The 27,423-nt window shown below is 42.6% G+C and overlaps 1 protein-coding gene across 2 annotated transcripts in view; it reads right to left on the bottom strand.

Annotated features, from left to right (window-relative positions):
• rngtt (RNA guanylyltransferase and 5'-phosphatase) overlaps positions 1 to 27,423 on the bottom strand; it is a 428,584-nt gene that overhangs the window by 47,922 nt on the left and 353,239 nt on the right. For both annotated transcript variants that reach the window (XM_078542420.1, XM_078542421.1), the window contains one exon: positions 5,139 to 5,205. In XM_078542420.1, the coding sequence (XP_078398546.1) occupies positions 5,139 to 5,205 (67 nt within the window). The remainder of the gene's footprint in view (positions 1 to 5,138; positions 5,206 to 27,423) is intronic.

Here is a 27,423-nt window from a genome sequence, read left to right as displayed (position 1 = left end):
GTCAGATCTTATAGATGGTACACACTATTGCCACTGTGCATCAGTGGTGAAGGGAGTGAATGTTTAAAGTGGTGGATGGGTGCTGGTCAAGCAGGCTGCTTTATCTGTTGAGATTCTTCAGCGTTGTTGGAGCTGCACTCATTCAGGCAAGTAAAGACAATTCCTGAACTGTGCCTTGTAGATAGTGGACAGGCTATGGAGAGTCAGAAAATGAAATTACTCTCCTCAGAATTCGCAGCTCTGACCTGCTCTTGTAACCACAGTATTGATATGACTGGTCTAGTTAAGTTTCTGGACAATAGTAAGTCCGTGGATGTTGATGGTCGGGATTCAGCGATGGTAATGTCATTGAATGTCATGGGGAGATGGCTAGATGCTCATTGCCAGTCATTTGTGTGGCATGCATGTTACCAGCCCAAGCCTGAATGTTGTCCAGGGATTGCTGCACATGACATGGATTGCTTCAGTATCTGAGGAATCGCAAATGGCAGCGAAGACTGTGCAATCATCAATCATCATCCCCACTTCTGATCTTCTGATGAAGGGAAGATCATTGATGAAGCAGTTGAACAAGAGAGAATCTACATGTGCACAGAGTGTAATGTAGCTAAATTTGCTGACAATACAAGAATAGGTGAGAAAGAAAGTTATGAAGAGGGTATAGAGAGTCTGAAAAGGTTATAGTTAAGTGAGTGGACAAACATTTGTCAGATGACGTATTACATGGGAAAATGTGCGATCATCCATTTTGAGAGGAAGAATAGTACTTAGATGGAAAGATACTACAGGATATTGCAGTACGAACGAATCTGGATGACCTTATATATGAAGCACAGAAATTAAGCATGCAGGTAAGCAAGTAATTAGGGAGGGAAATGGAATGGTGGCTTTTATTGGAAGGGGGTGGAGTATAAAAGTTAGGAAGTCTTGCTATGACTGTACAGGACACTGTTAAGACCACAGCTATGCACAGTTTTGGTCCCCTTATTTACTTGCACTGGGGGCAATTCAGAGAAGATTCACTAGGTTGATTCCTCGGAGGAAGGGGTTGTCTTATGAGGAAAGGTTGAACAGGTTGGGCCTCTACTCATTGGAGCTTAGAAGGATAAAATGCGATCTTATTGAAAGATAAGATTCTGAGGAAGGTTTAAAGGGTACATGCTCAGAGGATGCTTCCCCTTCTAAGGGAATCTAGAACTAGGGGGCACAGTTTAAGAATAAGGGGTGTCTCATTTAAAATTAAGATGAGGAGGACCCCCTCCAAGAGGGTCATTTATCTTTGGAATTCTCTACCCAGAAAGCAGTGGAGGTCAAATCATGGAATATATTCAAGGCTGAGTTAGACAGATCTTTGGTCTACAAGGGAGTGGGGCATGGGAGTCATGTGGGACAGGCAGGAAAATGGAGTTGAGGCCACGATCGGATCGGCCATGATATTATTGAATGGTGGAGGAGGCTCAAAGGGCCGAATAGCCTACTCCTGCTCCTAATTCTTGTGTTCTTATAAGTTAATTTTCACTTATCTGCCCACGTGACCAGTCTATTGATACCTTCCCGCAGTCTACAGCTTTCTCCCTCAATATCAACGATGTGACCAACTTTCATGTCATCTGTAAAGTTCTTAATCATTCCTCCTAGATTTAGGTCAAAATTACTGAAATATAGCACGAACAGTAAGGGAGCCAGTACTGAGCTCTGCAGAACCCCACTGGAGACAGCCTACCAGTCACAAAAATATCCGTTAACCATTCACCTTTACTTCCTGCCATTAAGCCAATTTTAGATCTAACTTGCCACTTTCCTTTGGATTCCATGAGCTGTCCTTCAACAATATATCCAGCCTATTCTTAAAAATATTTCTTTCAATGAGTCCAAGAGTTTGATAAGAAATCCCATCATAGATTCTTACAGCATAGGTGGCCATTCAGCCCATTGTACCTGTGCAGCTCTTTGACCATAGCCCAGTAAAGTTCTCCTTTTTTAAATAAATATTCAATTCCCTTTTGAAATTCACCACTGAAATTGCTTCCACCACTCTTTCAGGCAGTGTATTCCAGATCATAACTTATGGCTCTCATTATGATCCCATTAGGGACCAAGGGGGCAATCTATGGGTGCAGCCAGAGGACACCAGTAGAGTGTTGAACGAATATCTCACATCCGTCTTCGCCCAAGAGAATGAGGATGAAGGTATGGAACTCGGGGACAAAGACTGCGAGGTTCTTGAGCAAATTGATATAGGGAGTGACAAGGTATTGGCAGGCTTAAAAGTGGACAAATCTCCAGGTCCAGATGATTTGTGTCCCAAACTGCTGAGGGAGGCAAGGGAGGAGATCGCAGGGGTTCTGACCCAAATTTTTAAATCCTCTCAGGCCATGGGGGAGGTGCCAGAGGACTGGAGAACAGTTAATGTGGTTCCGCTATTTAAAAAGGGTTGTAGAGAGAAGCCAGCGAACTACAGGCCAGTGAGTCTCACATCAGTGGTAGGGAAACTATTGGAGAAAATTCTGAAGGAGAGAATCTATCTCCACTTGGAGAGGCAAGGTTTGATCAGGGATAGTCAGCATGGCTTTGTCAGAGGGAGGTCATGCCTAACAAATTTGACTGAATTTTTTGAGGAGGTGACCAGGCGTGTAGATGAGGGTAGTGCCATTGATGTAGTTTATATGGATTTCAGCAAAGCCCAAGGTCCCACATGGGAGACTTATAAAGGCGGTAAATGCACATGGGATACACGGTAATTTGATAAGGTGGATTCAAAATTGGCTTAGTTGTCGGAGACAGAGGGTGATGACAGAAGGCTGTTTTAGTAACAGGGATCTGTGCTGGGTCCCCTATTATTTGTCATTTATATAAACGACATAGATGACCACGTGGAGGGTAGGATTAGTAAGTTTGCGGATGACACAAAGATTGGCCGGGTGGTTAACAGTGAGGTTGAGTGTTTTGGGCTACAGGAAGATATAGACGGGATGGTCAAATGGGCAGATAAGTGGCAGATGGAATTTAACCCTGAAAAGTGTGAGATGATACACTTTGGAGGGAGTAATTTGACATGGAAGTATTCATTGAATGGCATGACACTAGGAAGTTCTGAGGAACGAAGGGACCTTGATGTGTGTGTCCATAGATCTCTGAAGGCGGAGGGGCATGTTAATGTGGTGGTGAAAAAGGCATTTGGGACACTTGCCTTTATCAGTCGAGGCATAGATTACAAAAGTAGGGAGGTCATGTTGGAGTTGTATAGAATCTTGGTGAGGCCACAGCTGGAGTACTGTGTGCAGTTCTGGTTGCCACATTATAGGAAGGATGTGATGCACTGGAGTGGGTGCAGAGGAGATTCACCAGGATGTTGCCTGGGATGAAACATTTAAGTTATGAAGAGAGGTTGGATAAACTTGGGTTGTTTTCGTTGGAGAAAACTGAGGGGCGACCTGATCGAGGTGTACAAGATTATTAGGGGCATGGACAGGGTGGATAGGGAGCAGCTGTTCCCCTTAGTTGAAGGGTCAGTCACGAGGGGACACAAATTCAAGGTGAGGGGCAGGAGGTTCAGGGGTGGAAGTGTGGAAAAATGTTTTTACCCAGAGGGTGGTGATGGTCTGGAATGCACTGTCTGGGAGGATGGTGGAGGCGGGATTCCTCACATCCTTTAAAAAGTACCTGGATGAGCACTTGGCACGTCATAACATTCAAGGGTATGGGCCAAGTGCTGGTAAATGGGGTTAGGTAGGTAGGTCAGGTGATTCTCACGTGTCTGTGCAGACTCGATGGGCCGAAGGGCCTCTTTAGCACTGTAAGATTCTGTGATTCTCTGAGATGTTGTCATTGTCACAGATATTCAATACTGAACATGTTTGTTAATTCAACACTCTCAGGAGATCCCTGTCCTGTCTCCTGCCTGTTCTTCCTATCTCAATGGTTGATTACGCACTTCCTTTCCTCACTAACTTGTGCTGCTTGTGGAACGAGCACCTCCTGAAATACACATTCCTCATACACTTCACCCTGAAAACTGGAATTCAAGTAGTTGGTGACACATCCCTCATGGACACATGAAATAGCCGGGATCACTCACATCACAGATTTCAGCTCTTTCCCCATTCTATGTTGTTTGCTCCTCAAAGTTGAAAAATTACACCAATGTAGTAATTTACCACAAGCATAATTTGTAAAAAAGTAAAATACTGCAGATGCTGTAAATCTGAAAGAAAAACAGAAAATTCCGGAAACACCCAGCAGGTCAGGCAGCATCTATGAAGAGAAAAACAGAGTTAATGTTTTCATCTGAAGAAAGGTCACAGACCTGAAACATTAACTCTGTTTTTCTCTGCACAGATGCTGCCTTATCTTTGGAGTATTTCCAGCATTTTCTGTTTTATTACAAATATAATTTAGGTCAACTGCAAATGAAGAAAGAATCCTGTCTAACACTGTCTAAAATTCATAACACCCTGCCCAGTTATGCATTTTTGTTTAAAAAGGCAGTTGTTTCATACAGAGGCTAATTACAAGTTACTCAATGTTGATGAAGTGAGTCTGCAGATTGAACTGGAGCTGGAAAATTACAAGCATCTGCAATCTGTTCAATTCTATATGGTGCAGCAAATGAGTCGAAAGATGTGGGCTCAAGGCCCAGGAAAGCTCAGTTAACTAAATTTTAACATGACTGGGAACTGATTACGGCTTGGATATCAGCAAAATCAGTCCTTATTTGTTGCAGTTCCAAAAAGTAACCTTTATATTCTTGACATAGAGCTGAAAAATGTCTCAGAAAACTTAGTCTATGAATGATTTTCCCAATAAGCTGTGGTTTTCTCAATTGTGCCAAGTTCTCAAATTTATCAATATGTTTAATGTAATTAGTACATTCACAACTGGCTTTTTCAGTATGGAGCACAGCGTGCCAATAAACAATGATGTGTATTTAAGGTCATCCTTTGTAATTATTTTTCTTTAATATCTGTAACAAAAATCCTTTCATTATTAATATGAAATGACACTCAGCTTTGTATCTAGTTTTCTCCACATAAATTTCATCACTAAGATAACACAAGCTTTCGATTTCACACAACACAGACATCAGTAGACAAAAGTTGCACTGAATTTCAAATCACTTAACTGCTTCAATCACTTACCTTCATCTGTGCAAAAGGGCGTTCATAATTGCCAACATATAGTAGTCCTACAGTCTTTGGCAGCAACCTTTGAAAAAAAATACATATATTTATTTCAAACAAGAGGATATGAAAATCCGTATGTATAAAAGATATAAGCAGCCAGTAATCCTACGAACTCAGTGCAAAGCCAGTACCTGATATGGGTGGAAACAGCTATACCAATACCTAATCCTTTAAAGAGGGGGGCAGAACCATTGATACCAATTGAAAATCAATTGCGGACCCTACATTTTCTATTTGCTGATAAACTGTCCACTATACATAAGCCTGGTGCTGGCACAGGGCCTTGAAAAATTCAGAGCACTCTCTGCTTAATATTTACATATGAAAAGTACTTTCAATCTTTTTAGGGATTAATGCAGTGACTTAACAGATCGATTCCATTAAGGGTCGGGGGAGGAGGCCAGAGCTGAGATGAGTAACCATTGTGCCAATGAATGAACCTGGAAATATCTAGCACTTTTCATGCCCTTAGGATGCCCCAAAAAGTGTTTAAATCTGATGAGTTACCTTTGAAGTGCAGTCACTATTGTTTTTGTAAGCAAATCTGATGGGAAATTTGTATATAGCAGGATCACAAAAACAGAACATTAGATAAATAACACCTAATCAGTTTTGGTGGTGTTGGATAAGAAAGGCTGGTCACAACACCAGGAGATCTCTCTGGTTCTTCTAGAATTGCGCCATGTCATCTTTTGCATCTACCTATAACAAGAATGCAACCAATCTAATGGAAGAAAGTCTGACAGATATGAAACTTTATGTACCCGATTTTGAAAAAGTGTGTTTTTTAAATTACCCCTTTCTAAAGCATACTATTGAGTTGGGAAATGTGTTTTTTATACATTTGCTTAGTCCTAATGTCAGCGTGCCTCAGTTGGCAGCACTCCTGCCTCTGAAACAAATAGAGCAATCAATTTGCATACAGCAAGAACCCACAAAAGGAAACAAAATAAATTACCAATTAATTTGCTTTGGTAGTATTGGTTAATAGATAAATGTTATCCAGAATACTGGGAGAACTTCCTCTTTTAATAGTGCCACACAGTTTTTCACACCCATTTGAATAGGCACGAGGCCTAGACTTGAACCTGCAACCTTCCAACTCAGAGGCAAGAGTGTCAACACTGTAGGGAATGTGCTAAACATTTTATAAATGTCAAGATCCTAAAAAAAAGCCTCATCCAAGGCAAGGAAGTAAATAAGCTGGCTGAAAGTGCATTCAATTCAGAATGCTGCATTGTTAGAAGTTCCCGCTTTCCAATGAGACATCTGCATGATCTGCTGGCTAAGTAGATATTGTAAATCCATGCAGTACTACTTGAAGAAGAGCAGTGTGCTCTTGGTGTCCAGGCCAAAAACACAAATAAACTGGCCATTCATCTCACTGCCTTCATAAAATGGTTACCACATTCCCTAGTTTTGACGCATTCGTCTCTGAGTTAGAGGGTTACAGATTCAAGTCTCATTCCAAGACTTGAGCAGATAATCTAGGCTGACACTTCAGTGCAGCACTGAGTGCTACATTGTTGGAGCTGTCATCCTTCAGAATAGATGCTAAACCCGGGCCTCAAGTGTCTATTAAAATGTGTGTGAAAGACCCTGAGGAACTATTAAAAAAGGAACAGGAAGTTTTCCCAGTGTCCTGGACAACATCTACCTGTTAACTATCACAACCAAAACAAATTCATTGGTCATTTATTTTGTTGTTTTTCGTGGGTTCTTGCTGTGTGCAAATTGGCTGCTCCATTTGCCTATAAAATATGTAACTACACTTTGAAAAGCAAACCAATTTACTGTAAAGCACTTTGGGAGATACTTCCAATGTGAAAGGGAGTATATAACAAGTACTTGTACCCTTCAAAAGTAATGAATTGTCTCAAAGACACTGGGATGCTTTGAGACTTCACCAGTAGCTCCAATTTGTCTTTCTGCTTGATCGACATCCATCAACGGATGAGAATAAATTTCCTCCAATTAAATATTAAGCCGATCTGCTACACCTCTGTTCCCTAACCACTGTATGAGGCCGAAACAGACTGCTTGCTACTGCGCCATCTACTTGAGCTTGAGCTGAGGTTATGAACCCATAATCTTTCTATCACCAAGGCTATGTACTTCTACCTCCATAACACTGCCCATCTTCACCCCGCTTCGGCTCATATGCTGTTGCTTTGCCACATCTGGATTTGACTATTCTAATATTCTCCTAGCCAGCCTCCTCTGTTCAGCTGCCTAGGCCCTAAGCTCTGGACTTCCCTCCATAAACCACTCTGTCCCTTTCGCCTCCTGTAAGATGCCCCTTGAATCATATCAGCCATGATCTTACTGAATGGCCGGCTCGAAGGGCTGAGTGGCCTACTCCTGCTCCTAATCCATATGTTCCTACGTTAAAACCCACCTCTTAGGCCAAGCTTTTTGGTCATTTGTCCAAGTTTTTCATGTGATTCAGTTTCAAATCTTGTTTAACAATGCTCCCATGAAGCACCCTGGGATAATTCACTTTGTTAAAGGTGCTATTATAAATGCAAGTTGTTGTTTAGTTATTGGGTAAAATATGAGATGGCGAAAATTCCGGTGATGTAAATAAAATAATCTTGCTTCTAAGCAGAGGGAACACAGACTTTTCAGAGCCCTGTCAAAAATCTTTTTTACCTTATAAATATTCAAGATTTAAAATCGACAGCATTTGTATATTTTCCTCAGAGTATGTGCAACTCAGACATGAAATCTGCATTTTGAAACCTTCAAGGTGGGAAAGCAAAAAGAGCAGCATAGGGATGCACAGCTTATCATACAATTGAGGATGGTTTTCATTATTCATTTTCTCTGTACTTCATCAGTTTGGCAGAGGATATCAAAATGCATTAAATGGTCAAGCAACATGTCACAGCGTCATCACACTATTGGCAGCAAAGGGTTCAGTTCACAAACAAGACAAGGGAACTGATATTTTAGAAAAAGATACAATTAAGGAGATACATCTGCTAAAACTCCCATTTCAAATATAATTGAGTTACATTCCTTCTGTAGGAGCAATGAGAAAGGTTACACAAACACAGCTAATATCTCTCTCTCCAGGATCTTACCAAATAGCCAGGAACAAGTGAAAGTGTGTGACAGGGTCGGGTCTGAAGCATGCTTTCTGGCAGAGAGGTTTCTTCAGTTTCATTTTCTTTAATTAAATGTTCTCCAACCAATTTTTTTTCTTTAAAAAGTCGGTTGTGGAGGACAAAATTTTCTTTGTGATAAATAAAGATTCTGCTGCTCAGCATTTCCTCAATCAACATAGCTGACAGGAGGTGCTCATTGGCGAGAACTTGCGTTTAACTATGCTGGGGCAGCATAGTTGCACTCTTCCTATCACAATTTTGAGTTTTCTTTCTCTTCTGACGAACTATAAGCACATGACCTACTCCAACCACCTATCAGCGTCATATTTGAGTCAACCACAAATGCAATATAAAAAAAGTTGACTCACCCGCCACTTTTACCTCCCTCCTTATGAAAACCATTACCTATGTTTAGGGTGTCCCCAAAAGCTCCAATGGAAACTCATGGGAAACATGGTTGGATCTCAGTGAAACAGAGCATTAGTACTCACAAATAAAGGAAACATTAGGAGATAAGGACACAATGACGCCAACAAAATTATTAGCTCTAGCTGACATCCGATTGACAAATGCAGGTTCAAAGCAGTAGGAAAATGGCACTGGGTTGAGAGTGTTTTGGAGCCTAGTGTTATGAATTAAAACATAAGCTTCAAGGTTTGATTTTCACACTCTTACACAGTCATGTAGGTGAGCCTTCAATTTTAGGTGGTTTAATAGTTTCTATACTTTTTATTCCTCATCACCAGCAATGCAGCCTCTAATTTTGTTCTTATAATGCAAGGAAACTTGTTTAAGCGTGTAGACGCTTTAAATTTTTTTGCATGTTTGTACACATGCAGTAACTTAAAGGGGCCAATTTGTGCGTAGCCTGTACTGGAACTTTTGGGCTGCTGTGTAGTTTACAGGTACATCCTTTCTAAAAGATAGGTGCTCCAAGTACCTTTAGTTTTTTTAAAAGACTTGCTATCAAGCATAGAACCCTGTAGCAGTTAATGAATTTATTATGCAATCAGTCGTGATCCTTTACATGCTTTCCCCAATGTCCTTATGCCCATTGATAATTCAAAGGCATGCAGATTCGGATTTTGCAGATTGAAACGTAATGGAATTGGTAAGGCACTATTCACTAATTTTTCATTAAGGGTTTTGATTAACTGCAACAAAATTAGGGTTTCACTGATATGCCGATTGTAAAACAATGCCATGAATTTATTTTTTTTAATACAGTTCGGTGCTTTACAAAAATATCGGTATTATTCCATAAACATCAAACTATAAAAACAAATGGGTATTAGCACCAGATACAGTACAATGAGAATGTTTAATACATTTTAACTTAGATTATCAGTATATCACCCTTCCCAAATTATTTGTTTAAAAGTTAGGCTGTAATCAGATATTATAAGTCTCATCTGCCCTGCACTATATGCATTCTATACCCAAGAGAACAAGTAGTAGATGGAATAGCTACAAAGTAGGAGTAACAGTGGGCTCCATAACATTGTACTCTACTCTCTATATTTGGAGCACTGTGTCCCTAGTAAATGCGCTGAATGTTCCAGGCCAAAATACCTGTCAACTGATGTTGGAGACTTAAAAGTCTATAACATGAAAAACTATGGAACAAGGTCATAAATGAGAGACAGCTTTTCCGGTCAGGGTTCCAACCTAGCTAAGGTGGTGCCATATTAGACAATTGTAAGTGGCAAAATATGAGGGAAAATCAATCCTGAATAAGAAGCATGCATAAACATAAAAATTACTTTTATCTTTACGTTTCCTTCTTGCTGCAGGCAGAAATTTTCCCTAGCCCACTGAAAAGCTTGGAATGGATCAACATAATCTGCCACTGCACTTTCATTGAATAATCTGGAAATAGGTTAATTTGTGCATTGAATGGAATAGAATTCTAGAGTATAGAATCATAGAATGTTTACAGCACAGAAGGAGACCATTTGACTAGTCGAGCCCATGCCAACCTGAGAGCAATTTAGCTAGTCTCATTACTCCAAAAACCCCAAACCATCAGCTTCAAAATAAAAGGCTCAAATTAGAACATACTGCATGATGTTCTCACTCACTGGAAGTTTTATTATTGGCCACAGCATTAAAATGCAACACAGACATTTCAGAATTTTAAAAATGTTATTCTTTCAAGGAATGTGGGTATCACTGATTAGGCCAGCATCCCTAATTGCCCTCGAGGAGGTGGTGCTGAGCCACCTTCTTGAACCACTGCAGTTCATGTGGTGTAGATACACCCATGGTGCTGTCAGGAAAGGAGTTCCAGGATTTTGACCTAGCAACAGTGAAGGAACGGTGATATAGTTCCAAGTCAGGATAATGTGTGGAGTGGAGGAGAACTTGCAGATGGTAGTGTTCCTGTGCATCTGCTGCCCTTGTCCTTCCAGGTGGTAGAGGTCGTGGGTTTGGAATGTGCTGTTGAAGGAGCCTTAGTGTGTCAATGCAGTGCATCTTGTAGATGGTACACGGTGCTGCCACTGTGCATTGGTGGTGGAGGAAGTGAATGTTTAAGGTGGTGGATGGGGTGCCCATCAAGCAGGCTGCTTTGTCCAGGAAGGTGTCAAGTTGCTCGAGTTGTCAGGGCTGCACTCATCCAGGCAAGTAGAAAGTATTGCATCACACTCCTGACTTGTGCAGAGTAGATGGATGACAGGCTTTGGGGAGTCAAGAGGTGAGTTATTCACCCCAGAATTCCCAGCCTTTGACCTGCTCTTGTATCCACAGTATTTGTATGGCTGGTCCAGTTCAGTTTCTGGTGAATGGAAACCCCCAAGGATGCTGATGGTGTGGGATTCAGCAATGGTAATGCCATTGAATGTCAAGGGGAGATGGTTAGACTCTCTCTAGTTGGAGATAGTCATTGCCTGCATTTGTGTGGCGACAATATTACTTGCAACTTATCAGACTAAGCTGAATGTTGTCCAGGTCTTGTTGCATATGACACAGACTGCTTCAGTATTTGAGGAGTCGCGGATGGTGCTGAACATTGTGCAATCATCAATGAACATCCTCACTTCTGACCTTATGATGGAGGGAAGGTCAATGATGAAGCAGCTGAAGATGGTTGGGCCTAGGACACTATCCTGAAGAACTACAGCGATGCCCTGGGACTGAAATATGCAATAGTATGTATATGTGAGAGGAAGACAATATTCTGTGAATATATATATAAAAGCTTCAAGAAAGCTGAACAATGTATTTGGGCTAAATATTAAGTAACATAATTGTTCAGCAAAGAATACATAAATTGTTCTTCAGTATTTGGCAGATGGGTGTCAAATGTGATGAGGGAAAGTTACTTTGTGGACTTGCTAATTAAGAAAACAGGATTAAAATTAAAACTGGCCCGTCATCCACAACCTTTTGGGAGACAGAATTCCAGTTATCCACATCCTTTGTTTGAAAAGATTTTCTGTTGCATTAAAATAAAAGTCTCATTTCCAAATCCTACAGCATAAGTAAAACACTTTTTTTCCAGAGCAGTGTGCAAGAGGACGACTTTGGGACAGGCAGCCAGCAGCACCTAGAGTAGAGTATGAGAGGAGGACCCTGGGACAGGCAGTCAGAAGCACCTAGAGGAGAGTGCGAGAGGAGAACCCCGAGCCAGGCAGTCAGCAGCACCTAGCATCTAACATCACAGGAGAAACGTAGGTTAATTGGTTGGTGAGAAACTGCTGTTAGAGAGTGTCATCAAGTAGCTGAGAATTAGAAAAACACATTCTTTTTAAAAGAAGGGGTTACTTACATTTAGTTGGAAACACAAGCAATAGGGAAATAAAGTTAAGTCGAGGCCCCGAGGTAAAATAAAGTTGCATAAGTAAACCAAAGTAAAATAAAGTTAATGCAAGGGAAGTAAATTGAAGCCATGGCAGGGCAGCTCGGTCGTGTGGAATGCATGACTTGCAATATGTGGAAAATTGTGGACACTACCAGTGTCCTAGGTGACCACATGTGCAGGAAGTATCACCAGCTGCAGAACCTTGAGCTCCATGTTTGGAGCTCGAGCGGCGGCTGGAGTCATTTGGCGCATCCACGAGGTTGAGAGCTACATGGACAGCACGTTCAGAGAGGTGGTCACACTGCAGCTTAGGAACCTGGAGGCAGAATGGGAATGGGTGACCGCCAGGCAGTCCAAGAAAATTAGGCAGATAGTGCAGGAGTCCCCTGGGGTCCAGCTCACCAATCGCTTTTCCGTTTGGGACATCGGTGGAGTGCAGTCAGAAACAAGTTTGTGGCATCACAGGCAGCTCTGCTGTACAGGAGGGGAGAAAGAAGAGGGGGAGAGCAGTAGTAAAAGGGGATTTGATAGTTAGGGGAACATACAGGCGTTTCTGTGACCGTAGCCATGACTCCAGGATGGTATGTTGCCTCCCTGGTGCCAGGGTCAAGGATGTCGCATAGCGGCTGCAGGACATTCAGGTGGAGGGTGGTCAGCCAGAGGTCATGGTCGGGGTCCATGTTGGTACCAATGATTAAGGTCAGAAAGGGGATGAGGTCCTGAAAGCAGACTTTAGGGAGTTAGGAAGGAAATTGAAAAGCAGGGCTGCTAAAGCAGTAATCTCAGGATCAGTCCCACGTGCGAGTATAGGAGAATTGAGTGAATAAACACGTGGCTGGAAAGCTAGTGTAAGAGAGAGGGCATCAGATTTTTGAGGCATTGGGACCAGTTCTGGGGAACATGGAACCTGTACATACCAGACAGACTACACCTGAACAGGACTGGGACGAATATCTTCGCTGCGATATTTGCTAGTGCTGTTGGGTGGGGTTTAAACTAAATTGGCTGGGGGATGGGAACCTGAGGGCAAATTCAGAGCAGGGAACGAGAGATGAAGAATTAGTGAGTGTCTCTGAAAGACAGAAGCAGCACAGGTTAAAAAGCGTACAGCACAGGAATTAAGCAGTGCTGAAAGATATATATGTAAATGCAAGGAGTATAGCATATAAAGCTGATGAGCTGAGGCCACACAGACACATGGCAACATGATATAATTGCTATAAGGGAAATTTGGCTTAAGGAGGGGCAGAAATGGCAGCTCAATATCCCTGAATGTAGAGCTTTCAGGCAGGATAAGGAGGGGAATAAAAAAGGTGAGGTTGTAGCATTATTGGTTAAAGAATAGCTGTGAGGAAGGATAATCTACCAAATGAAGCATCAAATGAGGCCACGTGGGTTGAGCTCAGAAATTTTACAAAAAGGGCAGCCACACTGCTAGGAATGTACTATAGCCCTCCAAATAGAGGAAGGGAGTTAGAAGAACAAATATGTAGACAGGTTTCTGAGTGCAAAAACAATAGGGCAGTAATCATTGAGAACTTCAACTACCCTAATATCAACTGGGATATGAACAGTGTGAAAGGCAAAGCGGGCGCATAATTCATGAACTGCATTCAAGAGAACTTTTTTAGCCAGCATGTAACAAGCCTAACAAGTAGGGCACAATTCTAAATTTAGTCTTAGGAAATGGAGCTGGGCAAGTGCATGAAGTAACGGTGGGGGACCATTTTGGAGATAGTGACCATAATATAGTTACATTTAGCATCATTATGGAAAAAGACAAAGATAGCACAAGAGTAAAAGTTCTAAACTGGGGGAAGACAAATTTTACAAAGTTGAGAGGTGAGTGTGGACTGGACACAGCTTTTAGAAGGAAAAACTGTGTCATATCAATGGGGGGCATTCAAAGGTGAAATTCTACAGGCATAGTGTAGACATGTCCCCACAAAGAAAAAGGGTGGTACTGCCAAATCTAGAGCCCCTTAGTTATCCAGAAGTATACAGGTCAAGATAAAGCAGAAAAACAAAGTTTATGACAGTCACAAAAGGCTTAATACTGTAGAAAGCCTAGAGGAGTACAGAAAGTACAGGGGTGGTGAAGTAAAGATGGAAGTTCGGAAAGCAAAGAGAGGATACGAAAAAACATTGGCAGGTAAAATCAAAGAAAATCCTAAGATGTTTTATCAGTACATTAAGAGCAAGAGAATAACTAAGGAAAAGGTAGGGCCTCTCAGAGATATACATGGTAATTTATGGGTTGATGCAGAAGATGTGGGCAGGGTTCTCAATGAGTACTTTGTCTCTGTCTTCACTAAAGAGAAGGATACTGGAGTGTGAAATATTAAGATACAATAAGCATAGTGAGAGAGGGAGTACTGGAGGGACTGGCATCCTTGAAGGTGGATAAATCACCAGGGCCAGGTGGATTGTATTCCAAGCTGTTGAAGGAAGCCAGAGAGGGAATAGCTGATGCTCTGAGGATCATTTTCCAATCCTCACTAGATACAGGTGAGGTCCCAGAGGGTTGGAGGTATCACAGTACCTTTACAGTACAGAAAGAGGCCATTTGGCCCATCGAGTCTGCACTGACTCTCTGAAAGAGCATTCCACCCTAGTCCTACTCCCTTGCCTTATCCCCGTAACCTTGCACATTCTGTCTTTTCAGGTAGCAATCCAATTCCCTTTTGAATACCTCCATCGAACCCGCCCCCACCACCCTTTCAGGTAGCTTGTTCCAGACTCTAACCACTCTCTGGGTGAAAAATTTTTTCCTCACATCACATTTACTCCATTTGTAACAGTCTAAATGGTTGCACATCTTTTTCTTTTTTGGTAGTTTGTTTCATCTTAATTTTTTCCATGAGGAGACGATGACCTGAATTTGTATCCACACTGGGACACACTTGAATGTTCTTTATACTGTTTCTAAAACATTGTTTCACCACCACATAATCTATTTGATTTCTGTAACTATCGCCTGGACTTCTCCAAGTGTGCAGTCTTCTTTTTGGTCGCTTAAAGATTATGTTTGCTACCAACAAATTAGTTTCTTGACAAAACTGTAAGAGTTTACCTCCTCTTTCATTTCTCGATCCAAGGCCATATTGACCGACATGCATTCCTGATTTTCCTTCACTAACTTTAGCGTTTAAGTCGCCCATTACAATTACCACATCTGTTGATTTGACGTGATCATAACAATTCAGGATGTCACCATAAAAAATGTCATACATCAAGTAAAATCGAGAAGTTTAAAACATGGATTGAGTGTGAGCACCAAAAAGACAAAAACAATGGTAGTCAGAAGGAAGATATTAGAAGAAACTAGAGTAAAGACTGAAGTGGATGATGTGACACAGTAGATAAGTTTGCCGACTTCGGACAAACAATAACACAAGATGGTGGTTTCGATGCCAAGTCAGGAGGAGGAAAAGGAATGCCTGAAGTAATTTCATGAAGATGAAGGATGTGTTAACAATAAGAAAACTCAAGCTTGTAACAAGGCAAAAAACTCATAAGACACTACATTCTGTCCATTTTCCCGTCTGCCTCAGAAACCTGGACAATAAATAAAGATTTGTGGAAGAAAACAGAGGCCTTTGAAATGTGGATGCTAAGATGTATGCTTAAAATTCCATTTGCAGACCATAAGTTAAATGAAGAGGTGCTTGAAATTACAAAATAACTCTTAAGAAGTGACATCCAGAAAAGAACTTCGGCCATTTGATCAGAGCTGAAAAGCTACAGCCATCTCTTCTAGAGGGTGAAGTGGAGGGCAGCAGACCTAAGCATAGTTGGTTGGCGGACGTCACAGAGCGATTTCAGACAAGCAACAGTGGATTTGCGAGGATGGTGCAAGGTAGACAAGCATGACATACCGTGACAGCAGATCTCCTGGTAGGAGTAGCTACAAGGGGGACAGGAAGATATAGCTCAGTTGGCCTCTATGGGAAAACTCGAAATGTTCAGCATTTTAGCTACCCATAATCAAAAGCATAGCCATTTCCACTGGTCTGCAAAAGTTGTACCATGGTGTAAAAAGGGTGTGAGGGATAGGCCTGAAAATTATAGGCCAGCCAGTTTGACTTCAGTGGTGGGCAAATTATTGGAACAATCTTGAGAGGCAGGATAAATTGTCACTTAGAAAGGCACGGATTGATCAGGGATAGTCAGCATGGTTGCGTTAGGGGAAGATCATGTCTTACTAACATAATAGGATATTTTTTGAGCAAGTAACAAGGAGGGTTGATGAGGGTAGTAAGTAGATGTTGTCTAGGTGGATTTCAGTAAGGCATTTGACAAGGTCCCACATGGCAGACTGGTCAGGAAAGTGAGATCTCATGGGATACAGGGGAAGGTGGCAGATTGGATCCGAAATTGGCTCAGTGACAGGAAACAAAGGGTAATGGTCGATGGGTAGTTTTGCAAATGGAAAACTGTTTCCAATGGTGTTCCACAGGGCTCAGTGTTGGGGCCCTTGCTGTTTGTTGTATATATTAATGATTTAGACTTAAATGTGGGAGGCATGATTGAGAAAAAGGTGACTCAAAAATTGGCCATGTAGTTGATAGTGAAGAGGATAGCTGTTGTCTCCAGAATGATATCAACGGTATGGTTGAGTGGGTGGAAAAGTGAGAGAACTTGGAGTGCATGTCCACAGGTCCTTGAAGGTGGCAAGACAGGTGGATAAGGTGGTAAAGAAAGCATATGGAATGCTTTACTTTATTGGGCAAGGTATTGAATACAAAAGTAGGGATGTAATGATGGGACTGTATAAAACTCTGGTTAGGCCACAGCTGGAATTTTGTGTACAGTTCTGGTCACCATATTCCAGGAAGGACATAATTGCTCTGGAGACAGTACAGAAGAGATTTACAATAATGTTGCCAGGGCTTGAAAATTGCAGATTTGAAGAGAGATTGGATAGGCTAGTGTTGTTTTCCTTAGAACAGAGGTGGCTAAATAGTGACCTAATCGAGGTGTACAAAATTATGAGGGGCCTAGATTGGGTAGACAGGAAAGATTAGTTTCCCTAGCTGAGGGGTCAATTACCAGAGGGCATAGATTAAAGGTGATTGGTAGAAGAATTACAGGGGACACCATAAAAAATCTTTTCATCCAGGGTGTGGTGGGCATCTGGAATTCACTACCTAAATTGGTGGCTGAGGCTGAAACGTGCAACTCATTTAAAAGGAACCTGGGTCTGCATCTGAAGTGCTGTAACCTGCAAGGCTACGGACCAGGTGCTGGAAAGTGGGATTAAAATGAGCAAAAATATAAAAACAAAAAACTGCAGATGCTGGAAATCCAAAACAAAAACAGAAACAGAAATACCTGGAAAAACTCAGCAGGTCTGGCAGCATCGGCGGAGAAGAGCACAGTTGACGTTTCGCGTCCTCATGACCCTTCAACAGAACTAAGTAAAAATAGGAAAGGGGTGAAATATAAGCTGGTTTAAGGGGGTGGGGGGAGAAGGGTGGGGTGGGGGGGGTTGTTGGGACAAGCAGCCAGTGATAGGAGGAGATAACCAAAAGATTAAAAGATGTCACAGGCAAAAGAACAAAGGGGTGTTGAAGGTGGTGCTATTATCTATAGGAATGTGCTAATTAAGAGTGGAGAGCAGGACAAGCAAGGTACAGATAGCTCCAGTGGGGGTGGGGTGAAATAACACTAAGAGGGCGTAAAAGGTAGAGATAAACGATGGGTGGAAATACATTTAAAAATAATAGAAATAGGTGGGAAAAGAAAAATCTATATAAATTATTGGAAAAAACAAAGAGGGGGAAGAAACGGAAAGGGGGTGGGGATGGAGGAGAGAGTTCAAGATCTAAAATTGTTGAACTCAATATTCAGTCCGGAAGGCTGTAAAGTGCCTAGTCGGAAGATGAGGTGCTGTTCCTCCAGTTTGCGTTGAGCTTCACTGGAACAATGCGGCAAGCCAATTTCAGACATGTAGGCAAGAGAGCAGGGTGGAGTGTTGAAATGGCAAGCGACAGGGAGGTGTGGGTAATGCTTGCGGGCGGACCGAAGGTGTTCTGCAAAGCGGTCACCCAGTCTGCGTTTGGTCTCTCCAATGTAGAGGAAACCGCATTGGGAGCAACGAATGCAGTAGACTAAGTTGAGGGAAGTGCAAGTGAAATGCTGCTTCACTTGAAAGGAGTGTTTGTTTCCATCACTACTCTCCTCCGTCTGACTGAACTTGTTCTCACACTGAACAATTTCTCCTTTAACTCCTCTCACTTCCTTCAAATAAAAGGTGTGGCTATGGGTACCCGCATGGGCCCCAGCTATGCCTGTCTCTTTATGGGGTATGTGGAACATTCCTTGTTCCAGTCCTACTCCGGCCCCCTCTCACAACTCTTTCTCCAGTACATTGATGATTACTTCGGTGCTGCTTCATGCTCTCGTCGGGACCTGGAAAAATTTATTAATTTTGCTTCCAATCTCCACCCCTCCATCATTTTCACATGGTCCATCTCTGACACTTCCCTTCCCTTCCTTGACCTCTCTGTCTCAATTTCTGGTGATAGACTGTCCACCAATATCCATTACAAGCCTACCGACTCCCTCGACTACAGCTCCTCACACCCCGCTTCCTGTAAGGACTCCATCCCATTCTCTCAGTTCCTTCGCCTCCGTCGCATCTGTTCTGATGACGCTACCATCAAAAACAGTTCCTCTGACATGTCCTCCTTCTTCCTTAACCGAGGTTTTCCACCCACGGTTGTTGACAGGGCCCTCAACTGTATCCAGCCCATCTCCCGTGCATCCGCCCTCACGCCTTCTCTCCTCCCTCCCAGAAACATGATAGGGTCCCCCTTGTCCTCACTTATCACCCCACCAGCCTCCGCATTCAAAGGATCAAAGGATCATCCTCCGCCATCTCCGCCAAACCCAGCATGATGCCACCACCACCAAATCTTCCCTTCACCCCCCCGGCGGCATTCTGTAGGGATCGTTCCCTCTGTGACACCCTGGTCCACTCCTCTATCACCCCCTACTCCTCAACCCCCTCCCACGGCACCTCCCCATGCAAACACCTGCCCCTTCACTTCCTCTCTCCTCACCGTCCAAGGGCCCAAACACTCCTTTCAAGTGAAGCAGCATTTCACTTGCACTTCCCTCAACTTAGTCTACTGCAATCGTTGCTCCCAATGCGGTTTCCTCTACATTGGAAAGACCAGACGCAGACTGGGTGACCGCTTTGCAGAACACCTTCGGTCTGTCTGCAAGCATTACCTCCCTGTCGCTTGCCATTTCAACACTCCACCCTGCTCTCTTGCCCACATGTCTGTCCTTGGCTTGCCGCATTGTTCCAGTGAAGCTCAACGCAAACTGGAGGAACAGCACCTCATCTTCCGACCAGGCACTTTACAGCCTTCCGGACTGAATATTGAGTTCAACAATTTTAGATCATGAACTCTCTCCTCCATCCCCACCCCCTTTCCGTTTCTTCCCCTTCCTTTTTGTTTTTTCCAATAATTTATATAGATTTTTCTTTTCCCACCTATTTCCATTATTTTTAAATGTATTTCCACCCATCGTTTATCTATGCCTTTTATGCCCTTTTAGTCTTATTTCACCCCACCCCCACTGGAGCTATCTGTACCTTGCTTGTCCTGATCTCCACTCTTAATTAGCACATTCCTTTAGATAATATCACCACCTTCAACACCTCTTTGTTCTTTTGTCTGTAACATCTTTTGGGTTATCTCCTCCTATCACTGGCTGCTTGTCCCAACAACACCCACCCCCGCCCCCAACTTAAACCAGCTTATATTTCGCCCTTTTCCTATTTTTACTTAGTTCTGTTGAAGGGTCATGAGGACTCGAAACGTCAGCTGTGCTCTTCTCCGCCGATGCTGCCAGACCTGCTGAGTTTTTCCAGGTATTTCTGTTTCTGTTTAAAATGAGCAGCTAGTTTCCTTTTTCTCTTTTTGGCCAGCGCAGACGCAATGGGCTGAATGGCTCTTTCTGTGCCATAACTTTTCTATGGTTCCAGGTACAGCATTTAATTTATAAATTATAAATATATTAGCGAATTTAATTTACCATTTTCAAGAATCGCATGGAACTGAAAGACAGGATGGTTGATTTTGAGCTGAGCAAATTCAAGTCTGATGACAGTCAGGAAATGGTGCTCTCATTCATGACACATGTCATGAATATACGTTTGTTCAATGACAAATCATTCACTAACACGGAAGCTACCATAAATAACTTCAAAAGCCACCATAAATAACTTCAGTTTTCACATCAGGAACTTTAGGGCAAATTAAGCTATTTGTAGAAACAGAAGATATATGAACTGCTGTTGGGTATAATAGTTAATGTGGAGTCTGATCCTTCAAAAGTCCATTATTAAATATTAACAAAATGGGACATTCCCTGTTTTAGCTCTTGCGGAGGAGAAATGAAATATGTGCATCAAGACTGGATAAACCTTCATCTAAAGGTTTAGAACAACTCTGGACATGGAAAACTCCTTTCCATTTATTGTTTCCAGCTTCCTGTGTTAATTACCTTTTCAATCACTCCTTCACAAGTACAAGACTCACCACAACATGGTTTTACAGAGAGTAAATCTTTTCAGATGAGGTAGTCACAAGTTCAATTTTCAGTCAGAATCCATGTGTGAACCACAATTTCTGTGCCGAGTATAAAACAATTATCGCCATCCTGGCTTTTCCTTTTATCTATAATACTGTGTTTTGTTTGGTACATATTATAAAGCGGGTATGCGGATTTGTGGGTGAGCAAATCTATTTTCATGTAGTTGAATGCTGGAATTGCCATAGGGATTACCCTCTGGAATTGCCATAGGGATTACCCTCAAAACAGTGCTTAACATTATTTCCTTTTGAATATCTACATCCCAACACTACAGGCACATGCTTTCTGATCAAATTCTGCTATTGAATTTTGTTTGGCTTATTCACAATGGCATAACAAACTGTCATACACAGAACAATTCATTTTCAGGAAGTCCACCACTTCATGCCTTTGCTTCAAGATGAATCAATCCTTTGAGCATGAAACTAACTGTCTGATGTGCTTCAGGTTGCTAGGATGTTGGGTCCCTGGAGTAAAAGGTCACAGCAGAACATTAATCTGAACAAAATGCACAACCAACAAACAGTGCCCACCTTGTTACCTCTAAGCTCAACTATTTCAATGCTCTTCCACTTTTCATCCTCCCTAAACTTGGGATGATCCGAAGTTCGGCTGCCCACGTTCTAACTCACGCTAAGTCCTGTTCACTTATCATCCCTGTGCACGCTGGCTTGGCTCCCAGCCCAGCAAAGTCACCATGAAGAAGTTTTCATCTTTGAGTTCAAATTCCTCCATGGCCTCATCCTTTCCTGTTGCTACCCTCCACCAGCCCTATAACCCTCAAAAATCTCAGTGCTCCTCCAATTTTGGCCTCTTGCCCATTCTTAAGTTTCATCACTCCACCACTGACAGTTATGCTTTCAGCTGTCAAGGCCAAAGCTCTGGAATTCCATCTCTAAATAACTTCTCCTTTCTACCCCTCTCTCCTCCTTTAAGTCACTCTGTAAAACCTTCCTCTGTGACCAAGCTTTTGGTCAACTGTATTAATATTTCTTCGTGTGGCTCGGTGGTCAAGGCACTATAACAATGAAAGCCATTGCTGTAGTCAGCAGGTTCCAGTGGAATTGAACTCAATTCCATGATTCATAACTCAGTAGCATATTGTACACAATTTCATTTTAATCTTTTGCCAAATTAAGTCATAGTGATGACAATAATACTATCTCTGTTCATCCCTCAAAGAAACAAAATAAAATAATTCAGTTTTTCTTGTGAAGCACACAATGCAAATATCCAATATATATTAAATCCATTGCAGACACAGATCAATTTAACATTTCATCCAGAAGGCAGCACTTCCAAAAATACAATACACCCTCTGTACTGCTCCAAACTGTCAAGCCTAGATGATGTAGTCAAGTCCTGGGCTAAGGTGACATGGTAAAGGTGAAGACAAGAAAAATCCGCAAACATCAAAAGACTCCCAAGTTTATTAATGCCAACAATAAAGGGATACTCAAGGCTGAAATTGAGAAACACAAACTGGCAAAACATCGATCAAATGCTTTTCTTCCTGGGCTTTTAATGGTGCTGCATTATACGAATGCTATTAGCACATCACAAGTTATGGATTGTTAGCATCGAATAAAACTAAATTGATCTGCCTTCAAATGTCCGCAGACTTTAAGAGGCTAATTCAAAATGTATTATCAGCCACAGAATCATGATGCATTTTGCATAATATTGGTGAAGTATGAACCACATTTATGACAGGTTTAGGTGAGGTAGACAAAGAAAGCAGTTCCTATTAGTTGATGGTACAAGGACTGGAGTACTTAGATTTAAGGTATTGGGCAAAAGATGCAGGGGGGATGTGAGAACAACTTTTTAATGCAGCGAGTGGTAGCGACCTGGAGCTCAATGCCTGTGAAGGTGGTGGAAACAGGGACAATCAATGATTCGATAAGGAAACGGGATGAGCAGTTGAGAGAAATAAACTTGCAGGACTAGGTTGATAAAGCAGGAGAACAGGGCTAACTGGGTTGCCCTACAGAAAGCCGGCATAGGCTCACTGGGTACCTTAATGACTCTAATACATTGGTGAGATCTGGCCAAAGAACTAGTGATTTCAAATTGCAGTCTGATTTAGAAATATGTTCATGCCTTTGATTGTGTTAGTACATGGAGCTGCTACAAAGTTTTCTTCCTACAGGATGCATAGGTTTCAGGTACAATCTCAGCAGCAGTAATCCAGAACTCTGGTGAACAAGACAGCCTACAAAACTAGCAAAAGCTGACTGACTGACAGAGATTAGTTCTAACCGAGAGCGGGATCAAACGCTTGGGGCGAGGGGGGACTTAAGGCTGGAGCGCACCAAAAAGACATCATGGACTGGGTGGCCGGAGTGGGGGGGGGGGGGGGGGCTATTTTAACTGCTCAGTTGCATTAGGATGCGGACTGGCTGCCAGTCCACCTTCTCTGTATGTTATCTGACAGGAGTTCTAAGCCAGCTTTTTAAAGGGAGGTTACATTCACTGAATTAGAACACTTTAATGAGCCTTGTGCTGCACTCTGGATGTTTTTTTTTAACATTAATCATAGTTAATTCTAATTAATTTTAGCTTTTTTAAAAAATGGAAAGATAAAATAAGGTGACATTTGGATTTTCGACAGGTCCACAAGACTATCACTTTTTCAACTTATCTAAACAGTCAGTTTCCTACATGAATCCCCACCCAACCCTTTCAAAGAAACTCCCTTTCAGTCCTCTAAGTTCATACTGGCAATCCTCTCCCTGATAGGTGTGAAGAGTGACTTGTGATGGAATCCATAGTTTCAAAGCTTCTATTTTTTGAGACAGACCCTAACTGAAAAGAGAAACTGAAAAGGGAAACCAAGAAAGGAAACTGACTCTCCAAGTTTCTAAGGAAGCTAAGGCTGACCTGCTTGAATTCCTATAAAAGGACACAGAAAACCCTCAGAGTTCAATGGATGATGATGATGATCCCAGTGGTACAGTACAGACAGGCTGGAGAATACAGAAGCTACATCCAGAAGCTGAGAATAGGCAAATATGCAACTGCTGCTGCTGTTTCTGTTAGTTAAAGATAACATTGGTGGAGCTACACAATCCAGACCAAATTGAGGAGGTTCTGCAAACATGTGCCATTTTTGGTTAAGGTCTCATGGAACTCAGGTTGGTTGTACACTGTTGTCACCTAGGGGTCCCCAGAGGGTTACAGGATTTCTGGATTACCCATCCAGTGACATGTCCACTACTCCACTGCCTCCCCCAATGTCAGTGATGACATCTAATTATAGCAAACAATCCTACATCAGGCACAGTACAATCAGATCCAGATAAAGTCTCTCCAAGTATGCCTCAATAATTAGCTTATTTCTAACCGAGAAGTACACTCGCACTGTACCTGCAATTTTATTTTTCATATCAGCTATTTAACAGATATATAAGTGAGATCGCAGTTTGGTGCTAATTGCCAACAATTTATAGGCAGGCTTGCGCTGTTGCCTTTGTCCCCCTCAAAACTGTTCAAGTTTATTTCACTTAAAATCTATACAGCAGGTAGACAGGGCACTTTCTTTCCTTTAATCTAGTTTAACTAGGTATTCTGCGATGATTGACTTGCCTCCTGTCTCTCCCAAGCCTCTCCGCTATTTAAAAGGCACAGTCTGGAGTGTAAAGGAATCCTCTCCACTCACCTTCAGTGCAGCTCCAGCAACACCTAAAAAGCTCAATACTATCTGGAACAAAGCAGCCAGCTTGACTGGGACCCCATCCACCATCTTCAACATTCATCCCCTCCACCACTGGTGCCGTGGTTGCAACGTGTGCTATCCACAGGCTCATCAAGACTCCTTTGACAGCACTTCCCAAACCTGCGAGCTCCACCATCTAAATGGGCAAGGGCAGCAGGCGCATGGAAATACCACCACCTGCAATTTCCCTTCAAAGTCGCACACCATCCTGATTTTGTTGTCACTGGGTCAAAATCCTGGAAGTAACTCCCTAATACCACTGTGGAGTACCATCACCTTCTCAAGGGCAGTTAGGGATGGTCAATAAAAGTGTGTGTAGAAGTATTTTCTAACATCACTCCTGAAAGGCCTAACTCTATAAATCTTTACGCCCCCCTCGCCTTGAACGCCCGAAGCACCAAAAATTGTTTTTTTGTATGTACCTTATCAGTTGCCCTTACTGTCTTGAAAACTGTGATCTAATCATCCCTTAATCATCTAAATTCCACTAAATATAACCGTAATTTGTGTAATTCCTCTTTGAAAAGTAACCCTAAGAGTCCAGGTATTATTCTAGTAAATCCATGCTGTACTTCCTCTGAGGCCAATACCACCTGAACCATGCACAGTATTCCAAGTGTGATCTAACTCGGGTTTTATATATCTGTAGCATAATTCCAACTCTTATTATTCTAGTCCTCTAGATATAAAGGCCTACATTCCATTAGCCTTTTGGATTATTTTCGGTACCTGTTCATGGCATCTGTGGAGAGAGAAACAGGGTTAACGTTTCAGGTCGGTGAAAGGTCATTGGTTCATAACTTCTGATCTCCAGGACATTGTACCCAGGGAGGTGGGGGAGTACCGCAAAGATGCTCCGGAAGTTCCCACACAAGGACTGCATGGCAATTGCCCAGGAAGTTCAAACTTCCAACCTGCACTGGGAACCACCCGATACTCTGATTTAAATCACAGCCTTTGGATGGTTCTGACTGTCTTACAGAACAAGTTACCCAGAAAAAGTTAGAAGAATTAAAACTACTTCTAACTCCTGGGTCATTATAGTGCTGACTGCCACCCCCCCTTCTCCCGAACTGAAATCTCACTGGACCTCCCGACTACCCTTACCCCCACATCCCCCCATCCGTCTACCCGCACCCCCCAACTATCCCCTCCACACTACCCTCTTGAGACCCCTGACTATGCTCCCATCCCTTCGACTACACCCCAGCTACTTTCCTGGTGCCACACAGAACAATCCCTCCGATTACCCTCTTGATGCCACAAGGGACATTCAACCCCCCCCACCCCCCACAACTACCACCGATGCCACATGGGACACACAGTCCTCCTCCCCCGACCCCACAAGGAACACTGCCCCACCCTGATGCCACACAGGACAGCCACCCCCCACCAAATACCCTCCCAATGCCACACGGGACACCCCCCACCAGCCCCCCGACACCACCCCTCCAACACCACACAGTATAACCATCCCCCGATGCCACACGGACATCGTCCCCACCCCCTGACCACACTCCCGATGCCGCATGGGACACCCCCCACCCCTGACTAACCCTGCCAAGCCCCCCCCACCCTGACCCCACCTGACCCCTTACAGGACCCTTCACGGGACCCCACCCCCTGACCCTCCCCGCCTCCCCAACAACCGCACCCATCCACAGACAACTTGACCCACACCACAATCATCCCTCCCACTGACCACCCGAACCTGCCCCCACCTAACCATGCTGTAAAAAAGGAGGCATGTCTTCCTTTCTCCTGCATTCGATCGAAGGCCTTGGGAACCAGTTGCACTACACTATTCTCACCCAGCCTGAGTCAGAAGTTTGGGTGAGAAAGGTGCGGCTGCATTTTAGTTTAAGTAAATAGGAGCAGAGTGGCAATCCGACTGTGATTGCCACTCCACGGAAGTTATGGCCCATTAACTCTATTTCTCTCTCCACAGGCGTTGCCAGACCTGCCAAATATTTCCAGCATTTTCTCTTATTTCAGGTTTTCAACATCCGGAGTATGTGTCTCTTTTGGGCTTCCACTGCTTTTTGTTATCTATAAAGTATGTTGATTCAACCTTTTCAGATCCAGTGAATGACCTGAAGTTGTCTTTACTGTAGCATTGCCCGACACTGACCCTGTCTTGACTCATCTGTTGATGAAACCCTCATTCATGGCCTTGTGACCTAAAGGCTTGGCTATTCCAACACACTCCTGATCAGCCTCGCAGCTTCCACCATCCATAAACTTGAGCATTACAATTCTCCGAAATATTTGCACTCCTCCACTTCTTGCCTCTTGAGCATCCCCAACTTTAATCTCTCCACCAATGGCAGCCTATCCTTCAGCTGTTGAGGCCCTTAGCTCTAAAATTCTTTCTATAAACCTCTTTGCCTCTCTCCCTCTAATTCCTCTTTCAAGGCGCTCCTTAAAACCTACCTCTTTGACCTAACATCATCTGCTCTAATATTTCCTTACGTGGTTCACTGTCAAATTTTGTTCACTAATATCCCTGTGAAGCACCTTGGGATGTTTTACTATGTTAGGGGCACAATACGAATATAAGTTGTTGAAAGTGGGGGAAATGCTGAGAGGAAGAGAAAGTTTCACAAGTGATTCTTCTCCTGTCATCTGAGTTGACCAATCAACAAAATTACAATACCAATACTAACACTTAAGTATCTCTACGCAACAGATTCAATTAAGACCTGCTAAATCTATGTCTTAGCTGTATTGGTAAAGTGCGACAAGGCAAAAGAAAGTGATTTACCATTAAACATAGCTGGAGCTCTGAAGGAATCTAAATAAAAATAAATTTGTTCTAATATGTGTTGATAGCAAGTTAAAGTGAATTTGGCAGTGCAGAAGTAATTAACTTCACAAGTGTATTTTAACAAGCGTTATTCAGTGTAACTTGGTGACAAATGAATGGGTTTTGTTCTGTAAAGCTCCATATAATACCACATAACACACTTAATAGTCAGTAAATATGACGTTATAATT

This window comes from Cetorhinus maximus, chromosome 5 (genome assembly GCF_964194155.1).
Source record: "Cetorhinus maximus chromosome 5, sCetMax3.hap1.1, whole genome shotgun sequence".
NCBI lineage: Eukaryota > Metazoa > Chordata > Chondrichthyes > Lamniformes > Cetorhinidae > Cetorhinus > Cetorhinus maximus.
The sequence above is the reverse complement of the archived record's forward strand: the minus strand, read 5'-3'. Positions and strand labels throughout refer to the sequence as shown.